We start from the raw sequence: 26,000 nt of genomic DNA on the forward strand, positions 1-26,000 counted from the left end.
AACAACACACCTCAACTGTTGTAGAAGTAGTCATTTGGCTATCAAATGTTATATAGAACTTACATGGAGCTCACAGTATAATTAGGTCTTGTTTGTGTTGCTTTTGTGTAAATGTGTGTCTAAAATGAACTGTAAGGGACTCTTTTGTTATCCCGCAGGCTAATCGGTGTAATCTCCTTCTAGGGCTAAAGGAGGATTGGTGTGTGTGTGTGTGTGTGTTTGTGTGTGTGTGTTGATTAACACTCTCTCACACACACCAGATGCAAAGGCAGCTTCAGTTACACCAAAGAGACGCTAGCAGGCAGAAGAACGCTCAGATTCCTCAGAGAGCAAGAGAGAGGAGGGGGTCAGTAGACCAACTGCTACTCTTAAGATGTCTCACACACACACATACACAGAGAGAGAGAGGAGATATTTAGAGTGAGACCTTCAGGACATAATTGAAATGCACTTCTGCTTATTAGCTAGGGACTTCTGTCATTCCATAATAATGATTTGAACGTGTCATTAAGGCTGGGCACAGCTGGAGACCTCACGCAGGAGGTGTTTGTGAGCCCCTGTGGAGAATGTGATACGTCTAGGCAACTATTTCTAGGAACACAAAGTAAACATGGCCAGAACAGAAATAAAAGCATTGCTAGTCAAATCAAAATGATCTTTAAAGATGAAGTGTGTGATTTCTGTGCCACTAGATGAAATTGCCATTGGTGGAGCCTATTTAGAAATATTTTTCCCCCACTTATTATTAGACATTTCATATATAATCTAATACCATTTTATTAAAAATTGTGCACACAAGTTTAAATAAACTTGACAATCCTTATGAACTTTTATACACCATTTAAATATTTAATTAAATGCTTAATTATTATTAATGAGAGATATTACCATAATCACCTCATAGAGTGATTATGGAAGTGTTATTGATCAAAGTTTCATATTCAGACTCATACATTATCATCTTTCTCCATGATGTGGGCACAATGGTATTTCTCCCATGCTCTACCATGTTAGGCTGGTGTGAGTGCAAAGCAGTGCAGGGGATTGTGGGAAATGTGGGCTGCCCCTGGGAATCTTTAGTTCTTCCCACTGGGAACGGAGAGGCGGGAAATGCTTCCTTGCCAAATAAAACAGCTGAACAAAAGATCTGCAGAAGGAGAGCAGATTGGACAATTGGACAGTGCAGGGAAGAAGAGAAAAAAACGCACACACTCACACACACTCTTCCACACGCTATTGTTCTCATAGTGTGAAAGTAACTTTGGTTTTGTTTAAGATCACGAGGAGGACTTTAAGGAGACTTGAATCTGACAGGCCTGAAATTACACTGTACCTGTATGCATATAACGCTAATGTAAGGTGAAAACTGCACCCTAACGTTCATTTAGCCTTAAACTCTGTGTTGTTGTTTTTTTTCTTCTGTCTGGTTTGTCTCTCTAGTGATATGGACAACGCACACTCACATTCACACACCCTGTTCTAAGCTTCCTTGGCCCTGTAATTAAAATCCTCCCCTCTCCAGAAATACATCCTGACCCTACGACCAGCGCCACTGAGGGAGTGTGTGTTTCACGTTTATCTGGCGAGAGCAACTTCTGTCTGGAATGAAAATATTGAAGGGAATTGGAATAGTTTGAGCTATATTCAGACAAAACGCTCACATCCTCAATTGCTGTCAGAAACTTGGACAAAATTTGAATTCCCATAAAAAAAGTCTTTGTTCACTTTGGGAAACATCATGACTGTTTACGCGTTTCCTGTCCCTGGCTCCTGTCCCATGGATGCATAAACAAAGTGTTTGAATGCGCTTGCTATATCTAGACAAAAGATGCTTGTCTGTTGCTTAGGATGCATCTATAGTCTGACCATTGCCATTGATTGCGACTCAAACAGAGAGTAAACACAAAGGGAGTTCCATAATCGGCAAGATCTCCTCTACTGTAGTTTTTCCGCTGTTGGTTTGGACTCACAAAACCTGTCAAGTATATTTCAATGCAAGATTAAAATAAATAAATACGAAATAAATGAAATGTATATATTTGCTTTATTTTAGGACCATTGTTTTCATTAATTTCATGACAAATCGCATTACCATAATGCAAATAAACACTCATTCTCATTACTGTAACATGGAAGAAGTAATATGTTATTTTGTTAAAGTATTTATGGTCATGGATTTTTGCTGATTTTAATTTAAGTATACACTGAAGTAGAATCTTAAGTTTACTGTAATATAGTAACTAGAATCATCTTTGAGAATATTGAGAATTATTTTAAAATATTTAAAAGGATAAAAAAAACTCTTCATGTCTACAGATTTTGGTAATTAAGAATTTAGGGGGGACATGTGCTAAATTATCATAAAAAAGAATGGCACAATACATCAAAAAAAATTATAATAATATATATTAATATATTAATAATTTCGTTTAATTACATTTTTAATTCAAATGATTTTTTTATTATATAATTTAATTAAAATGTTAAATGTCATTTTTTTTTAATTCAATTGTTTTATTTAATTTTATTTAATTATTTTTTATTTTATTTTATTTTTATTTTATTTTATTTTATTTTTATTTTATTTTATTTTATTTTATTTATTTTTTTATATAATTTTATTTTTTTAATTTCATTTAATTTTAATTTTTTATTTTACTGGTAATATATAATGTCCTCTATGGCTGTCCTCTACGTTGTTTTCATGTAAAGGTGTTTCTGGTTGGTCATTAATTTATTCTGTACTAACTGTGACTGGTGTTTCTCTATCTCAGACCTTTCAAAGAACCGGCTCTGTGAGGTTTCAGAGGAGGTGTGCCAGTTTGTCTCCCTGGAGACGCTCAGCCTGTACCACAACTGTGTGCGATCCCTCACGCCCAACCTGTGCCAGCTGCAAGCCCTCACCTACCTCAACCTCAGGTACACACACACACACACCCACTCCAGATACAGGGCCTGTCCAAATACCCACACTTGCGGTCTTGGCCAGTTGAGAGTGCATGCACTCGACAGGAAGTAAGTGTGCAAGACTGTACCATGTCTTAAAAATGCCAAAGCCGCTTCAGAGCAGTATTCTAGGCTAAGCGTATCCCATCATGAATAATGCCCGGGAACTTGCGTGCCCCGAAATTATTATTCCACTGTAAGTTAAATTAATTAAATATTAGGCTACATATAATTTGGTAGTAAAACAAAGTGTTGCACATTTTATTGGTGCAAAGATAGGCTATGGGCTATGTGTATTTTGTACAATTGCAACTGCTTTTTATCTCTTAATTAGAAGCACCACAATTTTTAAATAGTGTCTTCTGTTATATAGGGACTACTGAACAGTTATTTAGAAGTTTATTTTAAAATGCAAAGTACTGAAAATCAAACTAAAGCTCTGTAAACACTTTTTGCAACACTAGAAGTGTGTCAAGTAATCAAATGTTCTACACACACTTGCAGTCTTCACACCTATTTGAACACTTGGGCCAAATTTAATAAAACAAGTGGTCAAGTGCATAGGCCGCAAATGTTGGTATTTTGGACAGGCCCACAGGCTCAGTGTCAGGTGTAACTACACCACTACACCATCTCCAGTGTGCAGCTTACCTGAACCAGGGCAAAATACTTCAGGCACTCATCTCAGCATAAGCCAAGTAATGCACTGCTCAAAAAGTTTCATTCATGAGATTCATTTATCTTGGAAAGAGTTTAGCCTAATACTTTTAATCAGCAAGGATGCATTCATTTGATCAAAAGTGACAGTAAAGTGATATTTAAAATGTTACAAAAGATTTATATTTGAAATAAATGATGTTCTTTTGAACCTATAAATTAGATTAAAAACTTTAAAAATGTATCACGGTTACCACAAAAATATTTAGCAGCACAACTGTTGATAATAAGATATGTTTCTTGAGAACCAAATCAATATATTAGAATGATTTCTGAAGGATCAATTGACACTGAGGACTGGAGTAATTATGCTGAAAATACAGCTTTGCCATCACACATTACCTTTTAAAAATATTGAAATAGAAAGCAGTTATTTTAAATTGCAATAATATTTCACAATATTACTGTTTTACTGTATTTTTTTATAATAAAAAATGCAGCCTTGGTAAACATCAGGTCTCCCTGAGTGAAATTTCAGCCTCTTTGTGGCTAAAGATATTGTAAGGATTGTGTATACAGTAAGTCTGTCAGTGAGTATTTTGTACTGGTGTTAGATTGCATTCATTTAATTCTCTCTCTCTCTCTGTCTGTCTGTCTGTGTGGTGCAGTCGTAACCAGCTGTCCAGTCTACCGCCCTCAGTATGTCAGCTCCCTCTCCTGCGTGTGCTCATCGTCAGCAACAACAAGTTATCAGTCCTTCCGTCCTCTATACACACACTCACACACCTGCGACAACTGGTAAGTAGAACACAACACACACACACACACACACACACACACACACACACACACACACACACACACACACACACACACACACACACACACACACACACACACACACACACACACACACACACACCACACACACACACACAGGCTCACATTTTGTAAAATGATATTAGTGAAGGCATCTCATGCACACTGTGGTTTTTACACAAACTGGTTGATATCAGTTGATCTGAAACAAAACATGATTTATGAGCCTTTCAAATAGTGAGGAACATGTTCTCACGAGTGGGTTTTCACCATGTTTCACTATTTTTGTGAGGATATTTTCCAAAATGTGTCATTTACTAGTATAGTTAAACCTTGACAAAAGCAATCACACAAATCCAGTTGTTATTGGAAGTCTTAGGGCTGGGGGAAAAAATCGATTCACCTAACTCCTGGATTCACTTTTATTCCATAAACGATATTAATTCATATTATATTGCTTTATTTTAGTCCTTGCTTATAGATGAGGCAGAGGAAAGGTAGCTCTTACATTTCAGCAGAGGGCAGGGCTCGACAATAAGGACTGCCCGATGGCCCGGGGCCAGCGTAAACGCCGCTCGGGACAGTTGATGCAACTGTTACTTGCCCGATCGGGCCAATGCTGCATCACGAAAGTTTATCATTTGCACATGTTTTTTAAGCCTTGCCAATTAAAATATTAAAGTGCAAGAAGACACAACAGAGAACTCAATTCAATAGTGTAAGAAGTTTTGTTTGCGCACACATCCGAAGCGCATTAGACAGCGATTTAAGCTCTCTTTCACATCGTCTTGCGCTTGAACGGACATATTCATGCAAAATTAAGTAAAAAATGTCCAGTCTCAGCGAGCATCCTGGTAAACATAGTCTGCTATATCTTAAGTTAACATAAACAGTTAAGAAATAAAACACATTGTGTATCAGTATATTGGATCCGTGTAGCTCTTAAAGGACAAGTTCGGTATTTTACACTTAAAGCCCTGTTTACAGATCGTTTCTGATGAAATAGAACGGTTGAGATAAAAATGTGGACACATGCTGCTGTCCCGAGAATTTTAGGTTTATTTCGCTTTCCCCCCCCCCACCTACAGAATGGCAGCCTATGGGCACTGGAACAATCCTTCCTAAAACGCATTAAACTTTCGATTACAAAGACGTGAAACTCACCGAGTGGTCAGGGGTGTCCACTGATATGCTCACACAAAAATCGCTGCAAAAGATGCTTTCCAACAGGTTTTATCGTAGTTTTTGTCTCCTCCATTGACTTGAATTGGATGGGCTGTGTGCGGTACGGTATTACTCCGCCGCTTCTTCTTCTGCTTCTTCTGTGTATTCAATGAAATGCCAGTGGTTTGCTTGTAATTGGCAAAGGTGCATTATCGCCACCAACTGGGCTGGAGTGTTTATTATTCAAGCTCTCAACGGAAGAATCTACGGGTGTGAGACGTTTGGAAAAATAGGTCCACAGTTTTACAACGAATGGTAAAACACCTGTTGGAAAGCATCTTTTTCAGCGATTTTTTTGTGAGCATATCATTGAACACCCCTGACCACTCGGTGAGTTTCACGTCTTTGTAAACGAAAGTTTAATGCGTTTTATGAAGGATTGTTCCAGTGCCCATAGGCTGCCATTGTGTAGGTGGGGGGGGGAAGCGAAATAAACCTAAAATTCTCGGGACAGCAGCATGTGTCCACATTTTTATCTCAACCGTTCTATTTCATCAGAAACGATCTGTAAACAGGGCTTTAAGTGTAAAATACCGAACTTGTCCTTTAAAGTGACAGCCGCCTAATAAACCTGCTGCTGTCTTTGTTTTTATGTTAATCAAACAACAAAGGACAAAGAAAAAAAAATTACTTGTTTTGACTGAATAACTTTTGTAACTTTAATAAGGATTAATCTGTATTTAATTTATACAGTGAAGACTATGCAGTGCTATTTTACATTTTATTATTAATTTTCTCTACCTGAAAATTACTGCTAGACTTACCTGAAAAACATAAAAAAAGCAGTGTTTATTTTATTTGTATGTTTGTTCAATTGTATTTGTGCTATTGCTTGTAATTTGAGTATTTGTTCTTATTTTATTACTGACAGTTTACTTGTTTTTAACAATATTTGAAATTTATTTGAGTTATTTCAGTAGTTTTTGGTGTCACAACCTTATTCATTAAGACAATAAATTGGCCTTTTTTATTTATTTATTACTTTTTTGAAAATTTTGGCAGTAGAAAAAATCCTTAGCGTTGAGCCCTGTGAGGGCACTATGTGTTGTATCAGTGAATATGACGTCATATCTCTTACTAGTGGACACAAAAAGTGAAAAATGGCGGATGGATGGACATCTACGGATATACGACCTGCACATTCATGTACACGTGTATCATTTAACTTTTCCCCATGCTCTAGAGTTAAAAAAATATATACTTGTAGAATCGCAATTCTTAAAAATGACAATACATGTTGTATCGGTACCAAAGTATTGTGATAGTATTGAATCAGGAGATAGGTGTACCGTCCCAGCCCTAGTCTCTACATATGTGGCAGTTGTCTGTGGTGTGAAGATTCGCACTAGCAGTGTTTCCCATTAATTTATTTGATTGGAATGTTTTTGTTTTTTATTTATTTGAGCAAGATATTTTATTGTTTTTGAAAGAAGTCTCTAATGCATTTGATCAAAAATACAGTAAAAACAGTAATATTGCGAAATATTATCACTATTTATCATTTTAACATATCAAAATCAACATTTTTAAAAGAACTGTTTTCTATTTGAATACATTTTAAAATGTAATTTATTGCTGTGATGACACGGCTGCATTTTCAGCATTATTGCTCCAATCTTCAGAGTCACATGATCCTTCAGAAATCATTCTAATATGCTGATCTGCTGTTTAAGAACCTTTATTATTATAATCAGTGTTGAAAACAACTGTGCTGCTTAATATTTTTGTGTGAATCATGATACATTTTTTTCCACGGATTCCTTGAATTCTCTGAATAGAAACTTTTGAAACACTTTTTAACAATTTAGTGCATCTTTGCTGACGTATTAATTGCTTACTTAACCGTATTGCCCCACCAATTATTAAACTGCAATGTACACACAATCTTTAGTCCATCTAGTTTATAATTTCCTCCGTTTCTTCATTTCTTTCTCTCTGTCTCTTCCTCTCACTGTTTCTCCACCAGGATGTGAGCTGTAATGAGCTACAGTCACTTCCTGTTGAGCTCGGCCAGTTAGAATGTTTAAGGGATTTAAATCTGAGAAGAAACCAGCTTGCAACTTTACCAGAAGGTCAGTATCCCAAACTTATAAACGCGTTTCTATTACCATTACTTCAGTTAACGTTTGGAAATATTGCATAAAGCAATAGTGTATTACCTTGTAAGATTACAGAAATCAAGATGTTTGAAATTCCAAAACACAAGGAACCAGTGTGTTAGGTGGATGTCAGAGGAGAAAGCTTTTATAACAAGCTTACATCTCTGTTACAATGGACACAAAAATATTTGGACATTTAAACCACTCTGAAAGTATGCGAATGTCATTGAATTAGATAAATGATCTACCAAAAGTGGCATTTGTTTTAAATAAAGATAACGTTTATTTTAGAGTATTGTGACACGTTCTGGTTGTCAAACATTAGTGAAACATTTTCATAGCAAGTGTGATGAACTCCACCTGTGATAGGACACCTGTGTGAACTTGAGCAGAACTGACTTCATACAACCACTAAACATTGCTTTACTCCAAAAATTCCTCAGAAGAGTGATGTTAGTTTAGAGTTGTGATGTATATTTGTTCGTAGATTTGTGTCATTCATGCACTAAGTGTCCAAATATGTTTTGGATCCACTGTATATATATATTAGATTGACTCATCTAGTTGACTCTTCTCTCAACTCAGAGTTGTCAGAGTTGCCTCTCGTCCGTTTGGATGTGTCGTGCAACCGCATATCCAACGTGCCTGTGTGCTACCGTCATCTGCGGCACCTCCAAAGCATCATCCTTGACAACAACCCCCTCCAGATGCCCCCTGCCCAGATCTGCTCCAAAGGAAAGTTCCACATCTTTAAATATCTGAACATGGAGGCCTGCAAAAGGACTCAGGACCAGTTTGAGAAAGCTCTTCGGCCCACCGCCTTCAACAGCTGGTGAGAGATCGTCAAGGACGAGAGGTCTTAGGGTGTTGAAAAGCTTTAATCGCCTGTTTCAGTGAAAATGCTAATGTGTGTGTGGTCTCTGCAGTCTGGATCAGGACCTGTTCCCCGGTCAGTATGGTGGCCTGGATTCTGGCTTTAACAGCGTGGACAGCGGCAGCAAAAGATGGTCAGGAAATGAGGTATAAAGAGAGCTGCGAATTTAAGCACTAATGCACCATTTGGACTATGGTTGCTAAAGGCTTATCGAGAGTAATTTTATTGGATGATGCAAGCGGCTGTGTATGTGCGTCTGTGTTGTTTCCCTCTAGTCTGCTGACGATTTCTCGGAACGGTCATTGCGATTGACTGACGTTTCCCGCGAACACACAAATTTTCAAGAGGAAGAGGAGAGAGATACGTCGCTAGAGACACCCAAAGGTAAGGTTAATGGAATCTTAAAATCAGTAGTTCCCAACCAGGGGACCTAAAATAAAAACTACCAAAAAAAAAGACCAAATAAGCTTTAAAATAAATGCCAAGAACCAGGATTCCAGCGCCATCTTTGATTTTTAATAGGAATGATAGCAAGGATGTGAGGGATAGTCATACATCTCTTTAGAGAGTTGTACTATTGTTTAATGTGTTTTTGGACTGTTCTGCTGACGAAACAGTGCAAAAATAGTTTTCCAATAATTTTTAGTAGACAAAAAACTCTAGACGGCATGAGCTGTGGAAAATTATAAGTGATCTAGGAGCTTTATACAGCTTTTTACAATGGATGCCATTGAAAACATAGTAAATCTATCCCTCACAGCCTCGCTTTTATACCTCTCATGACGCTGCTCTGAATAAGGTCTATACCTAGATATACAGTATGAGGCATAATGTTAAAAATGGGTCCTCCAAATATTGTTGTGGACTATGGGGGGCCTTGGAGTCAAAAAGGATGAGAACCGCTGCACTAGATCTTGGTTGCCTGTGATTTAAATGTTTCTATAACTCTTGGTCCTCTCTGTAGTGAATGGAGAGCTGGAGCAAGTGCATTTCATAGACAACAGCGTAATGGAGGAAGAGGAGGAGAGGTGTCACCTTCCACTTACAGAGTCCCCTCAGGTCAGGAGGACTTACTGCAGTACACTGAATATTAAAGGTGCACTCGGTACTTTTGTTTTGGACCAAATGGGACCCTATGATGTGCTGGCTGACACTCCAGTGGTCTTGGAAGTTGAAGATCTATATTGACAGCTCTTGGCAACAAACAATAGTTTGTTAGTAGTCTATTACTGATGTCAATAGCTAGATTTGCATGCAGCCTAGTAATCTGTTCGACTTAATATTTCGACTTTGACCAATCAGAACAAAAACCACCTCAGTCGCAGCAATAACAATGGTTTGGGTGTGAAAAACAGGGTGTCTTATCATTTGAAAGGATAAAAAGGTTGTTGAGAGACTGGATGGACAAAAAGTAAGAAGCAATGACTTATTCAAATTAGTTCTTGAGGAAATGAAAGTTGCAGGAGTTTTTCAATCTGACAGCAATGCTAATAGGTTCTTGTTGCTATGGTAATGTTGACACTAATTTCCATACGAAAATCTACAGAGATATTTTTAGATTACTTTTTATTTTAGATTAGGGTACACATAAACATTAAAGGCGAGTTATATTTGAATTGATGAAAATCTGTAACTGTAGCTCTTGTAGACATTCACCACATTACCACATTTGCAAGCATATTTGTTATCTGTGATTAGTAACAGATGAAGTGAGAAATATTCAGCTAGTCATGTGATCTCAACATGGCTGCCATTGTGCTGTCTACTACACTATTCTTTTCTTCAGGGTTAAAACTTTTACATGGGGAAAAATAACTTGGTGCACCTTTAAGTTAACTAACACTTCCTACATTTTCAATATATTTTCAGACATATGCACTACCGTCTGAAAGTTTGGGGTCTGCAAGATTTTTTTATGTTTTTGAAAGAAGTATCTTATGCTTACCAAGGCTGCATTTAAATGATCAAAAATACAGTAAAAACAGTAATATTTAAAATGACTGTTTTGTATTTCAGAAATCATTCTGGTTTGGTTCTTATCAATGTTGAAAACAATACTTTTTTTCATATTCCTTGATGAATAGAAAGTTCAAAAGAACAGCATTTTTTTTAAATAGAAATTATTTATAACATTGTAATTGTCTTTACTGTCACATTTGATCAATGGAATGCATCCTGGCTGAATAAAAGTATTAATTAAACAATCTTTCTGACCCTTTTGAACTTTAATGTAGAAGTCATAAGGTAAAATGATGTTAATATAATGTCCCCTCTCTCCATGACAGGAAAATAGTGAAAGTTCCAGCAGCACTTCCTCCCAGAGCCCTGAATCTACAGGCAGCAGGTAAGGGCTTATGCTGTTTGCATATACAAAATACATACATTGCGCACGAAACCTGTTATTATTCAAATGGAAAATGTCTCTGAAAGGTCCTCACATAAAGAAGGGCCCCACAGAACTGTCAGAAATAGGAATTTGTTTGCATTTGAGCCATGTCAAAATATCCCCAGCTAGTGTAATTCGATGTAAACGCTCGCTGGCTTATCTGACCAGCCTATTAGGTGACTGATATTGGAACTTTTAGACCTACAGTCACAAGATACTGATCTGTGCTCAAGTGTGGTATCAGGTTATCTTACACAGTTTCTTGTTAGACACGTTTATTTTTCAAACATCCCAAATAGCTTGATCTGGATCAGATATTTGAACAGTCTGTCAGGCAGATGGAATATTTTCTTTCCAGGAACAGAGTGAAATTTTTGTCTCAAATATTTTTTGTCATAGATCTGCCCTCAATGTTGGCTATGGAGAAACATCAGTCATGTAGACGCACTGCATTCACTATAGACAATGCAAAATAAACTGAGAGTGCCAGGAAGTCACAAAGAGTGCACAAATTTGAATGCATTTGAATACAGCTGGTAAGGATCTGTACTCGTGCTATGTAACGTGCAGATGGGCATGATAAATGGAGGAAAGGGAGACATTGGACTGTCTCGTGGCAGCAGGCCGGAAAATTTCCAGTCGCTCTTCTTAAGAGTGTGGTTCTCCAAGGTGCTCCAAAACATTGTGGAGACCAAATTGCAAAGGTAGAATAAAGAAGCTGAGAGTCAGAATTACTGACTGTTTCAGTGTGATTTGAAGGCCACAGTGACGTCCTTTAATTGATTATAATACATGCTCAAATAGTTGCTGTGAAACACAGAGTCTCTTAATTAAAGTGTGCTGGATCCCTCCTCCACTATGATTACGCAAGGTCAATCCGTGAGGGAGTGCTGGGAAAAATCAACAGTGAATTTCCTCCCACAGTTTCAGTGTAACTGAGTATCTTGCTGTCATAGTTACTCAGTAAACTGGTCTGCTTTATTCAACGTTATAACAGCAGACAAATTAAAGATAGTACAAAGTAATAATAAAATCTAAAAAATAAATTCTTCTGTCTATTATTCCATCCATGTGCGATATATCCGGTGTTTCAGGGTCTTGGATCGGCTTGATTCACAGTAAATGCTGCTCCACTCAAACTCCAACTGTGCAGTTTCTTGTAACGTGCATTTTGGGAATGTTATGTGTGCTAACAGTGCCATCCATTTCACTACATTTCTAATGAGAAGTGTTTGCAAACCTGCTGTCAACAAAGGAAAAGCTTTAAAATCTCCCTCCTGTTGTTCGCCATAGTAAAAGCTTGAGGTTTTAACATTGAAAATGACTAAATTGTACAATTGTACTACAAAACAAAACAATATGAATATTAAATATTTGATTGTATACAGTGTAATATTATCATTATTACAATATATTGATTGTTTAATACCTTTATTATATATCATAATACAGATTATGATGATTATTACTTTATGATCATATTTAAATGTGGCCTATGAACTCAAGTGAAGAGTTGTTGGTTTATATTATTCTTATTACTTTATGGTTACTGAAAGAGGTTTGAGTTTGTTCGTGTAAAGATTTTACCCAAGTGTGAAAAAAAAAAAAAAAAATCAAGTTTTTCCTCAAATTGTTCAGCCCTAAAAGGATGATAAAAAAAGTAATTTGTAATGTCTATGCAAAAATCCCCTACAAAATCATCCCAATCATTCTAGAATATTTAATTCTTCCCAAATAGTGCTATTCAAGTATTCTGTTAAAACAAAACAAAAAAGCGCATTGCAATATATAATGCAGAAAAAAACGAAATATCGCAGTGTCAGTTTTTTTTTCCAGTATCATGCAGCCCTACGTTCTTCCTACTGTTCTGTGAGTTTGTAGATATAATTAGTGCAGTTTGCTAAAGGCTGGAATACACTCCATGTCTTTTGCCCAGATCTGCCATCTGGAGGAGTCAATGCTAGTTGCCGAAAGTCAGAGCCAGTCTGAAGATTTTGGGCAGTCGGAGTTGACAGATTTCACGGAAAGAATCGCAGTGTGCGATATATTCCGACTATGATTCCATGAAGTCGGAGAATATAAATTTTAGAACACATATCTGTTTTCATCTGATATACATCTCCAAGCAACAATACGCATGTTTCTATGTTAGTTTATTGTGTTTGGAAAGACATAACAGTCTGATGCCCAGTTTTTCTCTTTAACCATTCACAGAGTCAGCAAGTTTATGATTCCTAGTGTTTTTAAATCCGTTCCAAAGTTGTGTAGAGTATTGCAGCCTTACAGCAAACATCACTTACTATTGCTCAACTCCTGACCATCAGCGATACCTACAATTATGCGGTTTGTTGTGGAAAGATGTGTTATTAAGTTTCTAAGCAATCAGACGTATGATTTTCACCTGGTGGGTGATTAAATTGGACAAAAAATCCCTTAGACTTAAATTGCCATATTTAGTGACCAGAAAATAATAGACTCTTTTGACTTGAGCCAGTAAGTAATCACCCTCGAAACTGCGTAGCGATGACTAAAAACCACACAAAAACTTTAGCAATCACCTACAACACCCTTGTATAGTGGTGGTGACACCACAATTTCTTCAGAAAAAGTTATATTCAGTTGTAACTTTTTGGTGAGGGCTTAAAAAAACATAAATCTCTCTTTTACTTCCTTTCAGGATATTTGTGATTGGAGATGGTTCAGACTCCGGCTCACCATCCAGTCCCACTCTAGAGGAGAGGAGGAGGCCTGGAAACCTGCTCATCTGGCAGGAAAGAGAAAGAGCCCAGCAACAGAGAGACAAAGCCAACACGTGAGTGACTGATGGGATTGAATGAATCAAGGAAATGTGGAAGTGAAACATGAGTGAATGGGTGATGTGGCGTCAACAAGACTGTTAGGCCTAAGAGCCGATAGAACGAACGATCCTGTTTGCTAATGCACAGCAAGCAAGTCTTCAAAAGCACTTGACGGATTTAAAATGGCCTCTATTATTTCTTTGCTGATGCTTCGTCATCAAAGCCATTGTGGTTGTGAAGGAAACCAGTGTTACCTGCTGTCGTGTGTCTTTACTTAATTTGTGTCTTAAAGAATTGATCATAGTAAAACACAGTCAGAAGAAAAACATCAGAAAGGCTCACCCAGAATGCTCTGTTTGTATGAACAGGTCCTGTGTGCTTTTGTATTTGATGTTTTATGTATTTGCGTTTTATGTCTTACAGTTTGCAGAAGATTATTGTAAAAACAGGAAGTAACTTGGCAACGACGACAAAGCACGGAGGAACAGGAAGCATTTCAGGGTAAGAGTGGAGCGAATGGCCCGCATATGCGTTTATGTGTTCTGTGTTTGCATGCGTGCTGGTGTTTATGTTTTGTTGTGGAATTCTGTATCTCTTTAACAAAGAGAAGGCACAAATCTGAATTTGAGACCAGATTACTAGCTGTGGCGTCATAATTAACAGTCAGATTAAATAGACATACCTTATTTAAGAGTGACGTAAATTCATAACACATTCATGATGTGGTTGTTGTGTTGCTAGTTCACTCTGAAGTTGGCTAGTTAGTGAAGTTCACAAAGTTTTTTTTTTTGTTGTCGTTTTGTGATTTGATCTCTGTGTCCCTCTAGTGGTGATTCAGATAGCAACTCTCCACCCAACGGCCCGAAACAGAGATGTGCAGTGAGTCCTTCACATGTACACTCTCCCTCCACCTCATTCTGTCATAAATGCATAATACTATTCTTAATTGGGTGTTTAAGACTTTTCTCTCTCTCTTTCTCTCAGAGTGCAGATCAGATTTCTCAGTCCTCACATGCGGTGTCTTTGCAGCGCTCCATCAGTCGCACAGGTACCTTTCATGCTAGATATTTCAGCTGCTTTTAATGGAAAATGACATTTAAGATCTATCTTCATTTTTTGAAGACCCCATGATTAGTTTGTGTACCTGAATATCTTAAAACACTGTTTATTTCAAACGTATCTTTGTTCAGTTGTATTTATGTGCTGCGATTTGATCATTTTTTAGCATTATTTACTTGTCTTTAATAATGCTTGAAATTTATATTAGTTAGGCTAGTTGTTTTTGCTATGGTAATTTTAAACCATAGGCAAAAGTTCCTTAAAATGAACGTAAAATAAATGTGAATGATATCTACGTTACCTTATTGGAATCGAAATAAGGAATCGATAAAAATCGGAATCGATAAGTAGAATCGGAATCGTTAAAATTAAAACGATACCCAATTCTAGAAAAGAGGTGATGCTGCAGTCTATATTATGAGAAACTTAAAGCGTTTTTTTGATCTTTGCATGTAAACTATTGCAGACCTCCAAAACAAAATAAAGAACCTTAAAGGGATGGTTCACCCAAAAATGAAAACGCTGTCATCATTTACTCACCCTCATGTTGTTCCAAACCTGTATGATTTCCTTTCTTCTGCTGAACTCAAAAGAAGATATTTTAAAGAAGGTTGGTAATTAAACAGTTGCTGGTCCCCATTGACATCCATAGTATATATTTTTTCCTACTATGGAAGTCAATGGGGTCCATCAGTCGTTTGGTTACCGACTTTCTTCAAAATATCTTCTTTTGTGTTCAGCAGAAGAAAGAAAGTCATACAGGTTTGGAACAACATGAGGGTGAGTAAATGATGACAGCGTTTTCATTTTTGGGTGAACTATCCCTTTAAAAAATAAAAAATAATTGTTTTTAATAGGGCACTTTGATGAGTTTTGGTTATCTCATCGGATTAAAGCATTTTTCAAACAACCCTTCAGGAAAAAGTAACGCGTTATTACTTGCGCAGTGACCAATAAACTCGCTTGAGCATTTTCTGTTAGGAACTGTATCTAAACTAACTCTACAGTATATTGGCAAAGCATAAGTACTGCTCACTTTATCACATGGATATCACACAAACTATTAAAAATGTAGATATACTGTATATATTAGGGGCGGTCACATTAGCTGGGGAAAAGTATTGCCAATAGTGTAGTGATGCACAAAGCATTGCTCAAACAGAAGTGACTTTCAAACTAAGCAGCATTCGGTTGCTCAATGCTGCCAATCCACGTGACCAACTTAAACCCGTTGCAGGATCTGCATGGTGAAATCCTTTACCCTAATGTGAAATTCCCAATCATGTGGATTGCTATTGAAATGTCTGAATTTCTCCTGCAAAAAAATTGCCAAACAACAGTGAATGTAACACTTGGCCCAATTGAGTGTGAAGCAAACATGGTCTGTGACAGACAATCGACATGCAGACATTCAAATGAAAGAGTTTCTTTCAATTACCTATAGAAATTCTTGAACCCCCATGAAAGCAGTGTGACCACCAGAGGGCAGTGCTGTTACAAAAGTGCTTCAACACTTTTTCACAGGGGTTTTTATCATTGCTGTTGAATGTTTGCTTTGGTTTCCTTGAGAGCAATGTCATATAATTGTATGTATTGATTACAGTTATGTTTAATTCATGTAGCTTGTTCTGCTGAAGCTGTATTGGTGGGAACCCAGTCTTAATGAACGTAATTTAAGTGTTTGATGAATCTTGTTTGTGACATATTACAGATGCGCCCTCCGTGAAGCCCTGTTCTCCAACAGGATCTGCTCCCAAACCCAACAGCTTCTTATTCCGCACATCTTCACGCTGCAACGTCAAGACTGGTACACACACACAGAAGTTAATATAGGATTGTAGGACCTATAATCTTTATTTGGTCAGTAATATATGCTGTACCCTATTGCTCTCTTCTCAGGATCAGGAAACAGTTTGGCAGAGTCTGGCCGCAGCGAATCACGCTCCACACTCAGATCCCCACGAGAGGACAGAACAGACGTCTTGCAACTGCGCAAAGTAAAGAGGCATCCTGTATTATTCATCTCTCCATCTCTAGCTCTTCTGACACACCTTACCCCATATTTGTTGTTACGATTATCTTATTATTGGTCTTAGTCTTTATTTTTATTTTATCTGATTGCGTAGTTTAAGAAGTATTTCCCAGTAGTATCACTCTTTCCACGTTTCTCTTCCAGTGTCTGGAGTCGCGTCTGAAGATCTCTCTGCCTGACGATCTGGGAGAGGCGTTGTCCAATGGCACAGTTCTCTGCCAGTTGGCCAATCACGTGCGACCTCGTTCCGTGTCAATCATCCACATCCCCTCACCGGCAGTGGTGAGCTAATGCTCGGATCTTATTCTCATTATGGCCAAAACATAATCTAGTATCTCAAAAAACAAATGTGTGATCCTTATGTGGAGGAAGCTGATCCCAGATCTGCTTGTTTACTAGCAGGCTGTTCTTAATTTGCTTTCTAATGAATATCTGTGCAATCTTTCTGTCTGTTCAGCCAAAGCTGAGTGCTGCCAAGTGCCGCCTCAATGTCGAAAACTTCATTGCTGCATGTCGTAGGCTTGGAGTCCCTGAGGTAAACATAAATTTCATCTTTTATCGTTTGCTTCTTTTATCATCCTCCATATTATTTGTCTTTCTGAGAAGTATTGTGTGAGCTGTTTGTAAACAAGACAAATCCACTTCGCCCACTGACATGTGACTGTTAATGCTCTTTTATGTTGTTTTTCAAGTGCTTCAAGCTCGATTTGCAACTTTTTTGTGCTCTCTATGGCTTTTTTTTTTTTTCATCTTAAAGGGGTAGTCACCTCAGGTAGTTCATGATGTTCCAAAGCCAAATGACTTTCTTCCATGGAACCCCAAAGGAGATGTTTAGCAGAATGTCTGAGCCGCTGTCTTGTAATGCAGTGAAAGTGAATAGGGATTGGGCTGTCAAGCTACAAAAAGGACAATAAAAGCACCATAAAGCCATAAAAATCAACATAGAAGTAATCCGTAACCATGTCTTGAACATTGGGGGACCAAAGTTGTTTTTGTTTTTTTTGGCTTATTATTTCACGCTGCAACTGTAACTGGTTTTGTGTTCAAAATTTACTACATTTATTCAATGAGCGAGTACATCCTAAATCCATTTTCCAAACATTGTTTTTGTCTTATCCTGAATCACTACAGTACACCTATAATAAGTGTTTATGTTCGGACAATTTTAGACCGGTATGGGTCGTACCACTGCGAAGTAGCCCAGTACCTGCGTGACTCGTCATAGACATAAACAGAGAGAACTAGCTCCGGCTACAATGTTCTTCTGCAAGACGCATACAGTTCTGTTTAATAACCGCTAGCGACAAAAGTTACGGACTGCAGCTTTAAATGAATCAAATGATTAAAGGATTAAAAGGGATTTAAGGGAATGGAAAAAGAATGGTAAAAGAAGTTCTAGGTCTAATTGTTGTTATGAAGCAGTAAATTAAAACTATTTGCACATAATATTTTATTTAAAAATATGCACACATTTTATTCATAATTTTCACGTCTATGTCGGAAATGCAAAGCGTTTCTTGTCTCTTCACATTCAGTTTTGAATTACATGAATCATGTAAATGATAGCATATTTTCAGTTCAGAAAAAAATTCAAGTAGTTTGCATCGCTGGGATATTTATGTCTGTTGTTGAGCATTCTATCATAAAATACTTGTCAAATATTAAATGTTTAGCTAGCTACTAAAATTTTTTCTGTGTATTAACTTGCAAGACTATGCGCTAACAAGGTAAATAGGGTCAATTTAGATATTATGATGACTTTAACATTCGAAAATGAAGAAATTAAGACACAAATATTTGTATTTGCAATTACTTTGTAATGATTTTTATTAAATATTATTAGTATTTTTTTTATTTTACACTACTGTAGTATTGTTACAATGGTTTTTATTTAATATTTTTACGTAATATTAATTATTAAAGTAGAAAGTTATTTTTTTGTTTACTGAAAGAGGTTTAAGTTTGTTTTTGTAAAGATTATACCCATGTGTCAACACCCAAATCTTTCAAGCCCTAAAAGGATGGTTCACATAAAAGTATGTGTAGTATAAAAGTATAAAAAAAATTTTTTAGCTTTTTTTTTTAATTATTTCTATATTCTACGCAGCTGCACTTTCCAACAATCATCCTAGAAAGATTGATCCTTTCCAAACATAGCTATTTAAATGAATCTAGTGAAACCTCCTGCATTTTTCATCAAATTTATCGCAGAAAAACAAAATATCGCAGTCAATTTTTTCCGTACGTACAGTAGGTACAGTAGTTCTATAAACATCTCATTTAGTGTTCCACGGAAGAAAGAAAGTCATGTAGGTTTAAAAAAAAAACAAAAAAAACACAAGGTGAGTAAATGATGACAGAGTTTTCAGTTTTGAGTGAACTATCCCTTTAAATGACCCTGCTTTCATGTGTGTCAACATTGTCCATTCATCTTTGTTTGTCCTGTTTGCATTGTTCTTCCTTTCCTTTGTCTGTCTCTCTGTTTCTCAGATGGAGTTGTGTTTAGCGTCTGATGTCCTGTGCAGTAAGATACCTGCAGTGCACCGCTGTGCGACGGCGCTCCTGGCAATAGAGGAGGAGGAGGTGAACGAGGACAAGAACGCCACCTCTCCCTCCGTCTCTCCTTCCTCCCCTTTTTCCAGCGGCTTCCTGCTCTTCTACTCTCTCCTCATGGCTTTGCTCTACCTGTTATACTGCCAGCTTATAGCATAGTGCGAGCGAGTATCAATGTGTAAATGTAACGGATACATCATTTCTGTACTGTGTACACACATTGTTGACAAGACCTGCACATATATAACTCCCTACACATAATGCCTTTCAGCTTACGCATTAAAGCTCCTCACAGATGTTCAGGTTTGGAAACATATTTAAGAACCTTTAGAAGCTCTACAAATGGTGAAATACTGAAATATATCGCAAATTATCAGAGGTCTAGATCGAATATCCGCATTTTTCCACATCAAAAAAGTTATAATCAACTCCTCAACGGTCACATACTCCATTTTCTGTTGAGGACGTAGACTTTATCTGTACATAGACATGGTTTCCACTCGTGAAGGGCTTTTCCACCTGATTGCCTTAGCATTGCTGTTGATCCCAGGATAGTTTATACACCTTCTAGAGGGAATGACTGTCTTTGTAATGGATCTTGTTATCCTAAGAGTTTTAAAGCACTGGCACTAACTCCCAATTCCCCCCTTTTTTTTCCTATTGAAGGGCTTTAAAGTGCCTCAGAAGCTTGTAGGTTCTTTCTGCTCAAACAGCAGTGCAAATTAGTTTGTAGCATCGGGTAAATATGTTAACAGTGTGGCTATGGTACTTCTCAGCTGAATTTGGTTTAATTCACACGTTGTAGATATCTGTTGGGTTCGGGACTGCGTGGACTATTTCACTTGCCTTTTCTGTCTCTCATATCTTGTTGACTGTGACCACCAGAGAGCAGTGGTGTTTCTTAACTGATCCTTTAACACTTTTTGACGGTACTAATATGATTCAAAGCTGTGTTAACTTGTTACAGTTTTTCTTTCTTTTGTTTTTCTAATGTTCATTTTGAGTTTTCTTGAGAGCATCTTAATATAATTCCTGTATGCAAACTGTTCACAATTAAGTTATTGTTTCGGTTTATTTATGTTTTGTCTCTGTTCTGGTGAAGCTGCATTTGGCGGAAAGCCATCGCTGAGCACATTAAATTTGACTAATTAAATTGAACATATTAAGTAATATGCTTATGATTGCTTTCATGATCATTTTGAGCTGGGGGAAAAAACAGTAAGACATTAATAGCGTCTTTTAAATGTGTATATTAGATACTGCTCGTGAATGCACAATGTGGATAAGCAGACATTACCAAATTACAAATTACACCATTTTTTTCTTTTTTTTTTATTGATGATGAAATGGTTGTGAGTCCTGCTTCTCCACAAGCCTCTTCAGCTGCGTTTCCTGATTCTAAATGTGGCCATAGTGTTTTTGTAGTCCTGTAATGTGCCATGAGCACCTATCTTCCGCGGTGCTGTATGCTGATGTTGCTTTTGTATTCCGTGCCTACTTAATGTGATTTAGAAGCTTTGCCGACAGTTTACTAACGAGCAGCCTCTCATCTGCTGTGAACGATAAGAGGAGAGAGAGAGAGAGAGAGAGAGAGAGACTGAGAAACAAGGGTAGGTGAAGGGATATGTGCTGTGGAACTAGTTACCAACATGCATTTCTCATCCTACGATGTCTTAAACATATTTTAAGGGATGTTGATAGGGTTTTATAACATTATACATTGTTATCAATGCGAAAGCTAATCATAATAGACATTTAATTTAAAATGAATCCACTTTGAAAATGAACTCAGACACATTTCGCATAGATGGACTTCATCACATTTGCTCTAGAGGCTTTAGCCAAATGAAATAAGGATTGTGAAATGCTACTGTCCATGTTGAAGGCTTTTACAGAAGATGACTGATGATTCTACCGTCCTTCTTATATACGTTAGACTCAGACAGTTTAGAGGGCACTAGTGTTTCCGTCCAAATGTTACCTAGTTAAAACTGTTGCAACACACGAAATGTATTTTGTTATATTTATAAAATACTGTGTATTTAAGAAGTTAAGTTTATATTGATATAAAGAATTTTTTTTTTTGTCTGTAAAGAAATTATTAAAAAAAGGAAACTGATTTTTACGTGTCGTCTGCTGCTTTACGTGTGCTTTTGTCAAATGTTCATGACTCTCGCTCATGATTAATTCTGCTTTAGTTCTTTGTCTCTCTGCTGGGGATGAAATCCTCACGTCAGCTCGTCTCTGTAGCTTATGAGTCCAGATATTCTGTGCCCTTTGCCAAAAGGTAAGTGTTGATCCATTGTGTGGGTAGTAGAAAGTAGAGAAAATGTAAGTATAGCTACACAAAGTAAAAGTATACACTATACTACACAGTGGGGTACGCATTGCTAAAAAATTATATTTGCTGACATTATAATTTATAATTAAAAATGCCTTTTCAGATTTTTGGACCCCACTGTGTGTCTTTTTATATTCTAAGTAACACTAGTTCATAAGTTTGGGGTTGGTAAGACTTTTTAAAATGTTTTTGAAAGTCTCAAGGCTGCATTTATGTGATAAAAACATACAGTAACAACTCTATTAAATAATATTACACTTAGTTTAGATTTTTAATGCTATTTGCACTTAGTACAAAGAAAATACTTTTTGTTGCTATTTACAGTGTTAACAGCATCAGTCACATGATCTTTCATGTGATTTGGTGCTCATAAAAACATTTCTTGTTATCAATGTGAAAAACAATTGTGCTGTTCAATATTTTCATGGAAGCCGTAATGCGTTTTTCTTTTCATTATTTGATAAATAGAAATTTTAAAAGAACAAATTTAGGCTATTTGAAATCAAATCTTTTGTAACATTATAAATGTCTGCACTGTCACTTTTAATCAATTTCATCCAAGAAAAACATACTGACCCCAAACTTTTCAATGGTAGTGTACAGTATGTATATGTTCATATAAAATGTACTGTAAGAGATTTTGATGTATTGCATTATTTTGATGCAAATATTCTGCCACCCATCAGCACAAACAACTTTACAACACCCAGAACAAACCAATTAAACAAAGAAAATAACTGAGCGCAAGTATTCACCCTTTACCATCCATTACATCTTCCATAAGCTTAAGCTTTTTCACACAGTGACAATGGCATTTTTGCTCATTCTTCTTTTAACAGTGCTTGGCATTTAGACCCAACAGTTCAATTACGGACTCATCGAACTGTAGACTTAAAATCTTTAGGGTCTCTCACATACAGTTGCTCCAAAGCATTCAGACTTTTAATCAACACTGGATGAATGTCATTGATGATTTATCAATGCTGTTTGCTCAGGGCAGAGTCTTTCTTCCTACCACACTCACCAGTGTTTCGGTGTAAATGCACTAATAGACGCAGGTGCAGTTACACTGAAATCATGTGAAACACCTCATCTGTGTACAGGTGTACTTTAATCAAGCAATTATTTTGCTTACTTCTGAACTCATTAAAGTGTGTCAAAGCAAGAGGGTGAATACTTATGCGCTCATTTGCTTTCTGTTTATTATTTTAAATTATTCATTAATTAACCGGCCAGCTCATTTTTCACTTTGACGTTGTGAAGTACTGTGTGTTTACGGGTGAGAACAGTTCAGTTAACCCTCTATGGTGTTGCATTGTCTTCTAATGATGGAACGTTTTTTCCCCACATAAAATTGCCAAATTGTTAAGAGATTCTTCCAAATGATACATTTCTTTTGGCAACTCTCTACCATTAAGGAAAATCAATTTTAATTTCAGGATTCTCCTCAAGTTTCCCTGTAATTAAGTTTCTTTTATGAATTGATGGTTTGTGCATTTGGAACTTCTATAAACTCATTTTTTATTCTGTTCTTCGTGACATTTCTAGAATATAACTCCGTGATTTATTTCATTATTTTTCCTGAACACATGAAACATAAATCATAATTGAGATCAGCATAATTATAATTACAATAAACACTTCCAAATAAATAATTCATTGCAGTAATTGATGCCCCTAACAATAAGGAAATACATCACTGCCATTTGCCATATGGATGCGTTCATATTTTCTCAGTTTACTGTTAACTCTATTAGAAAACCGTGAGAATCTGAGAGCAAAAACATCGATTTAATGAAACCAGAGAGGCAGCAAAAAATCCAGATGTTGAAGAAATGTACAGAAATGTTTTTTAATAGGGCAATATGAGGAGCATGTGTTGACCCCCAGGAAAAACAACCTTGGGGAGAGAAATCTAATTTAGGTGTCATAAAAACAATATTATTGGATTCTTTAAAGACAGTGATTTCAATTCAACAATGGCATTTGTCATCGTTTTTTTCTGAAAGCCAAGAAAGTGAATTAACCTACCGTATGGCCAAATGGCACAATAGAGGGATACAACATAATGCGTTCTTATTGTGTTAAAGCAATGAGCTTAACGCACAATCTGATATATACTGCACGAGTGATATACAGCCTGAATGTGGCAATAAGAGCCTATGCAACTCATCCATAATCTATATTTAATGTATACCGTTAGGGTTGACTGAACTTAATCATTGGAATGCATGATGGATTTTCAAGATGGTGAAGTGCTGGCTTGTAATGCATACTATAGCCTGGAATGAAATAGCATCTTCTCTGTGAAGTGCTATAACTGCATGGCTGCATCTCTGAAAGACGGGGTCTTGCTGCTGTGCCATATAGTCGGAAATTCAAAGAAATGATTTGACGATCAAGTGTTGTTCTGCATGCATTGCCTGTCCTTCCTGTATCCGTGTGTGTCACAAGTGTCTCTTGTGTGTGTGATCCCGTATCTTGCATGTTGTGGGTTCTTGAGATAACAGATGGGTGTTCCATTTCTCAACCATCCTTATAGGTGCATGGAAAGCTTTTCATAATGAGCCAAGGATCTTGCTTGTTTACCCCAAGTGCACTTCACGCTTCAGCATCTCCTCTTAGAAGCCTATATTTGCAGATTTTTAGGGGCTTGCAATACAAGAACCAATATTCCTTGAGCCGTCTGTTTATGCTAGGATGTTTTATTGCTTATATTATGAACCATTTGTGTAAACAAACTTATATTAGTATTCTTTCTTCTCCCCTTGATCAAATCCCACCAGGACACACTGTGTCCATCGCAGTTGATTCTGGAGGAAGAGGGGCTCACGCGTGTCGCTCAGACTGTTCAGGCTCTTCTGGAGGTGCCAACATCAGGTACCCGTCGCTCATCCCGCCAGGACCCATCGGGGCTTCCCCTTCAATCCACCCCTCCAAATCAAGATGGCGCCTCCTAGGGTCATCGAGTGATTTTTCCAGCACATGTCAAATGCACATTATTTTTAAATGTTAGACAATGGTGATTAGAAGCCATCGTCTAATATTATCTATAGCTTAAATGATTAGCATTTTCTCCTGTTGCAATGCATGTACAGAGAATTTTTATGTAAATTACAAGAAAAATTCATTGTGGCTATTGAAACAGACAAAATGATGCTCAATAAAGCAAATATAACTTAAAACTGCTTGTTTTTTTTTGTGCATATTTACGCAGATTATATGAAAATTGATGCAAGACGTTGTCTAAATGAGCCTCGTTACTGAGGTAGTCGGCCGTTCTTGTGTAATCATTTTGTTGGTGCGTCCTCATAATTGAAAATTAATTACGTTTGTAATCTCTGCTTTATTACAATGCAAGTTTAATTGGTTTTTCACAGGTAATTACTCTTGCGGAGAGGCAAAGGTGGCAGTAATCCTGTGATAAGCTAACAACAGCTCTCAGGCTCCGATTGTGACATTGTGTGCACATTTGGAGTGTTGGACAAACGATGTGGCTCCGTATAGCCACCCTTATTTAGCAGTAACTCTATGTGAAATGATCTGTTTAATTTGCTATGAATTGTTATAGCTAAAAAACGAAACAACCTTTTAACCTCTTTGTTTATATTTCTAAAGCAATGACTAGGACTAAAACTTGAGAAAATGAGTCATTTACCACCAGTTGGGAATTAAGTGAGTTGATTAGCTAGCATATTAAATTGAACAAAGACTAAAACGTTTAATTAGTGTGATTCAGCAGCTCAATCCACAGGACTTCAGTGGGATGCGGTCTGGACTCTGACATGACTCTAAAGTATTGAATTTCTTGTGTTTGAGTCATTGTGTTTTGTATAATTACCATGTTTCATAACTCAGTCTGTCTGGTGCTGGATCACTGTCAGATGATCTGATACCCTAATGTTGAATTTCTTGGTATAGTTTGTAATTGATTGGTTTCTCAGTTACTGCACACCGTTCAGACCCCGAAACAGCAAAACAACCTGCAGCATAATACTTCTCCATTAGCATTGATTCACAGCTGGGATTAGGTTTAGGTTTTAGAACAGTGTTCAGTTTACATCGATCAAAAAGGCTAGCATCTGACTAATTTAGATGCTTATATGTAACAGATGAATTTTCTCCAAAATGCTGTAGAGGTTGTATAGATCAACAATAAACATATCCCTTTTAAAAGTTGATATTGTTACCCTAATATTAATAATTATTGCA

General features: G+C 36.9%; 1 protein-coding gene across 2 annotated transcripts in view; it reads left to right on the forward strand.

Moving 5' to 3' along the window:
* lrch4 (leucine-rich repeats and calponin homology (CH) domain containing 4) overlaps nucleotides 1-24,969 on the forward strand; it is a 48,741-nt gene extending 23,772 nt beyond the window's left edge. Inside the window, exons 2-18 of one of the 2 annotated variants that reach the window (XM_079866770.1) lie at nucleotides 2,775-2,919; nucleotides 4,272-4,401; nucleotides 7,613-7,718; nucleotides 8,331-8,577; nucleotides 8,672-8,765; nucleotides 8,895-9,003; nucleotides 9,584-9,678; nucleotides 10,905-10,963; nucleotides 13,683-13,817; nucleotides 14,227-14,304; nucleotides 14,631-14,682; nucleotides 14,788-14,851; nucleotides 16,574-16,669; nucleotides 16,762-16,859; nucleotides 17,039-17,176; nucleotides 17,352-17,429; nucleotides 24,575-24,969. In XM_079866770.1, the coding sequence (XP_079722896.1) occupies nucleotides 2,775-2,919; nucleotides 4,272-4,401; nucleotides 7,613-7,718; nucleotides 8,331-8,577; nucleotides 8,672-8,765; nucleotides 8,895-9,003; nucleotides 9,584-9,678; nucleotides 10,905-10,963; nucleotides 13,683-13,817; nucleotides 14,227-14,304; nucleotides 14,631-14,682; nucleotides 14,788-14,851; nucleotides 16,574-16,669; nucleotides 16,762-16,859; nucleotides 17,039-17,176; nucleotides 17,352-17,429; nucleotides 24,575-24,748 (1,898 nt within the window). In that variant the 3' untranslated portion in view covers nucleotides 24,749-24,969. Of the gene's footprint in view, nucleotides 1-2,774; nucleotides 2,920-4,271; nucleotides 4,402-7,612; nucleotides 7,719-8,330; nucleotides 8,578-8,671; nucleotides 8,766-8,894; nucleotides 9,004-9,583; nucleotides 9,679-10,904; nucleotides 10,964-13,682; nucleotides 13,818-14,226; nucleotides 14,305-14,630; nucleotides 14,683-14,787; nucleotides 14,852-16,573; nucleotides 16,670-16,761; nucleotides 16,860-17,038; nucleotides 17,177-17,351; nucleotides 17,430-19,384; nucleotides 21,572-24,574 lie in introns of those variants that run through there. The other variant, XM_079866769.1, reaches the window with a different exon arrangement.
* Nucleotides 24,970-26,000: the final 1,031 nt, after the last annotated feature.

This window comes from Squalius cephalus (genome assembly GCF_949319135.1).
Source record: "Squalius cephalus genome assembly, chromosome: 3".
In the NCBI taxonomy this organism is placed as follows: domain Eukaryota; kingdom Metazoa; phylum Chordata; class Actinopteri; order Cypriniformes; family Leuciscidae; genus Squalius; species Squalius cephalus.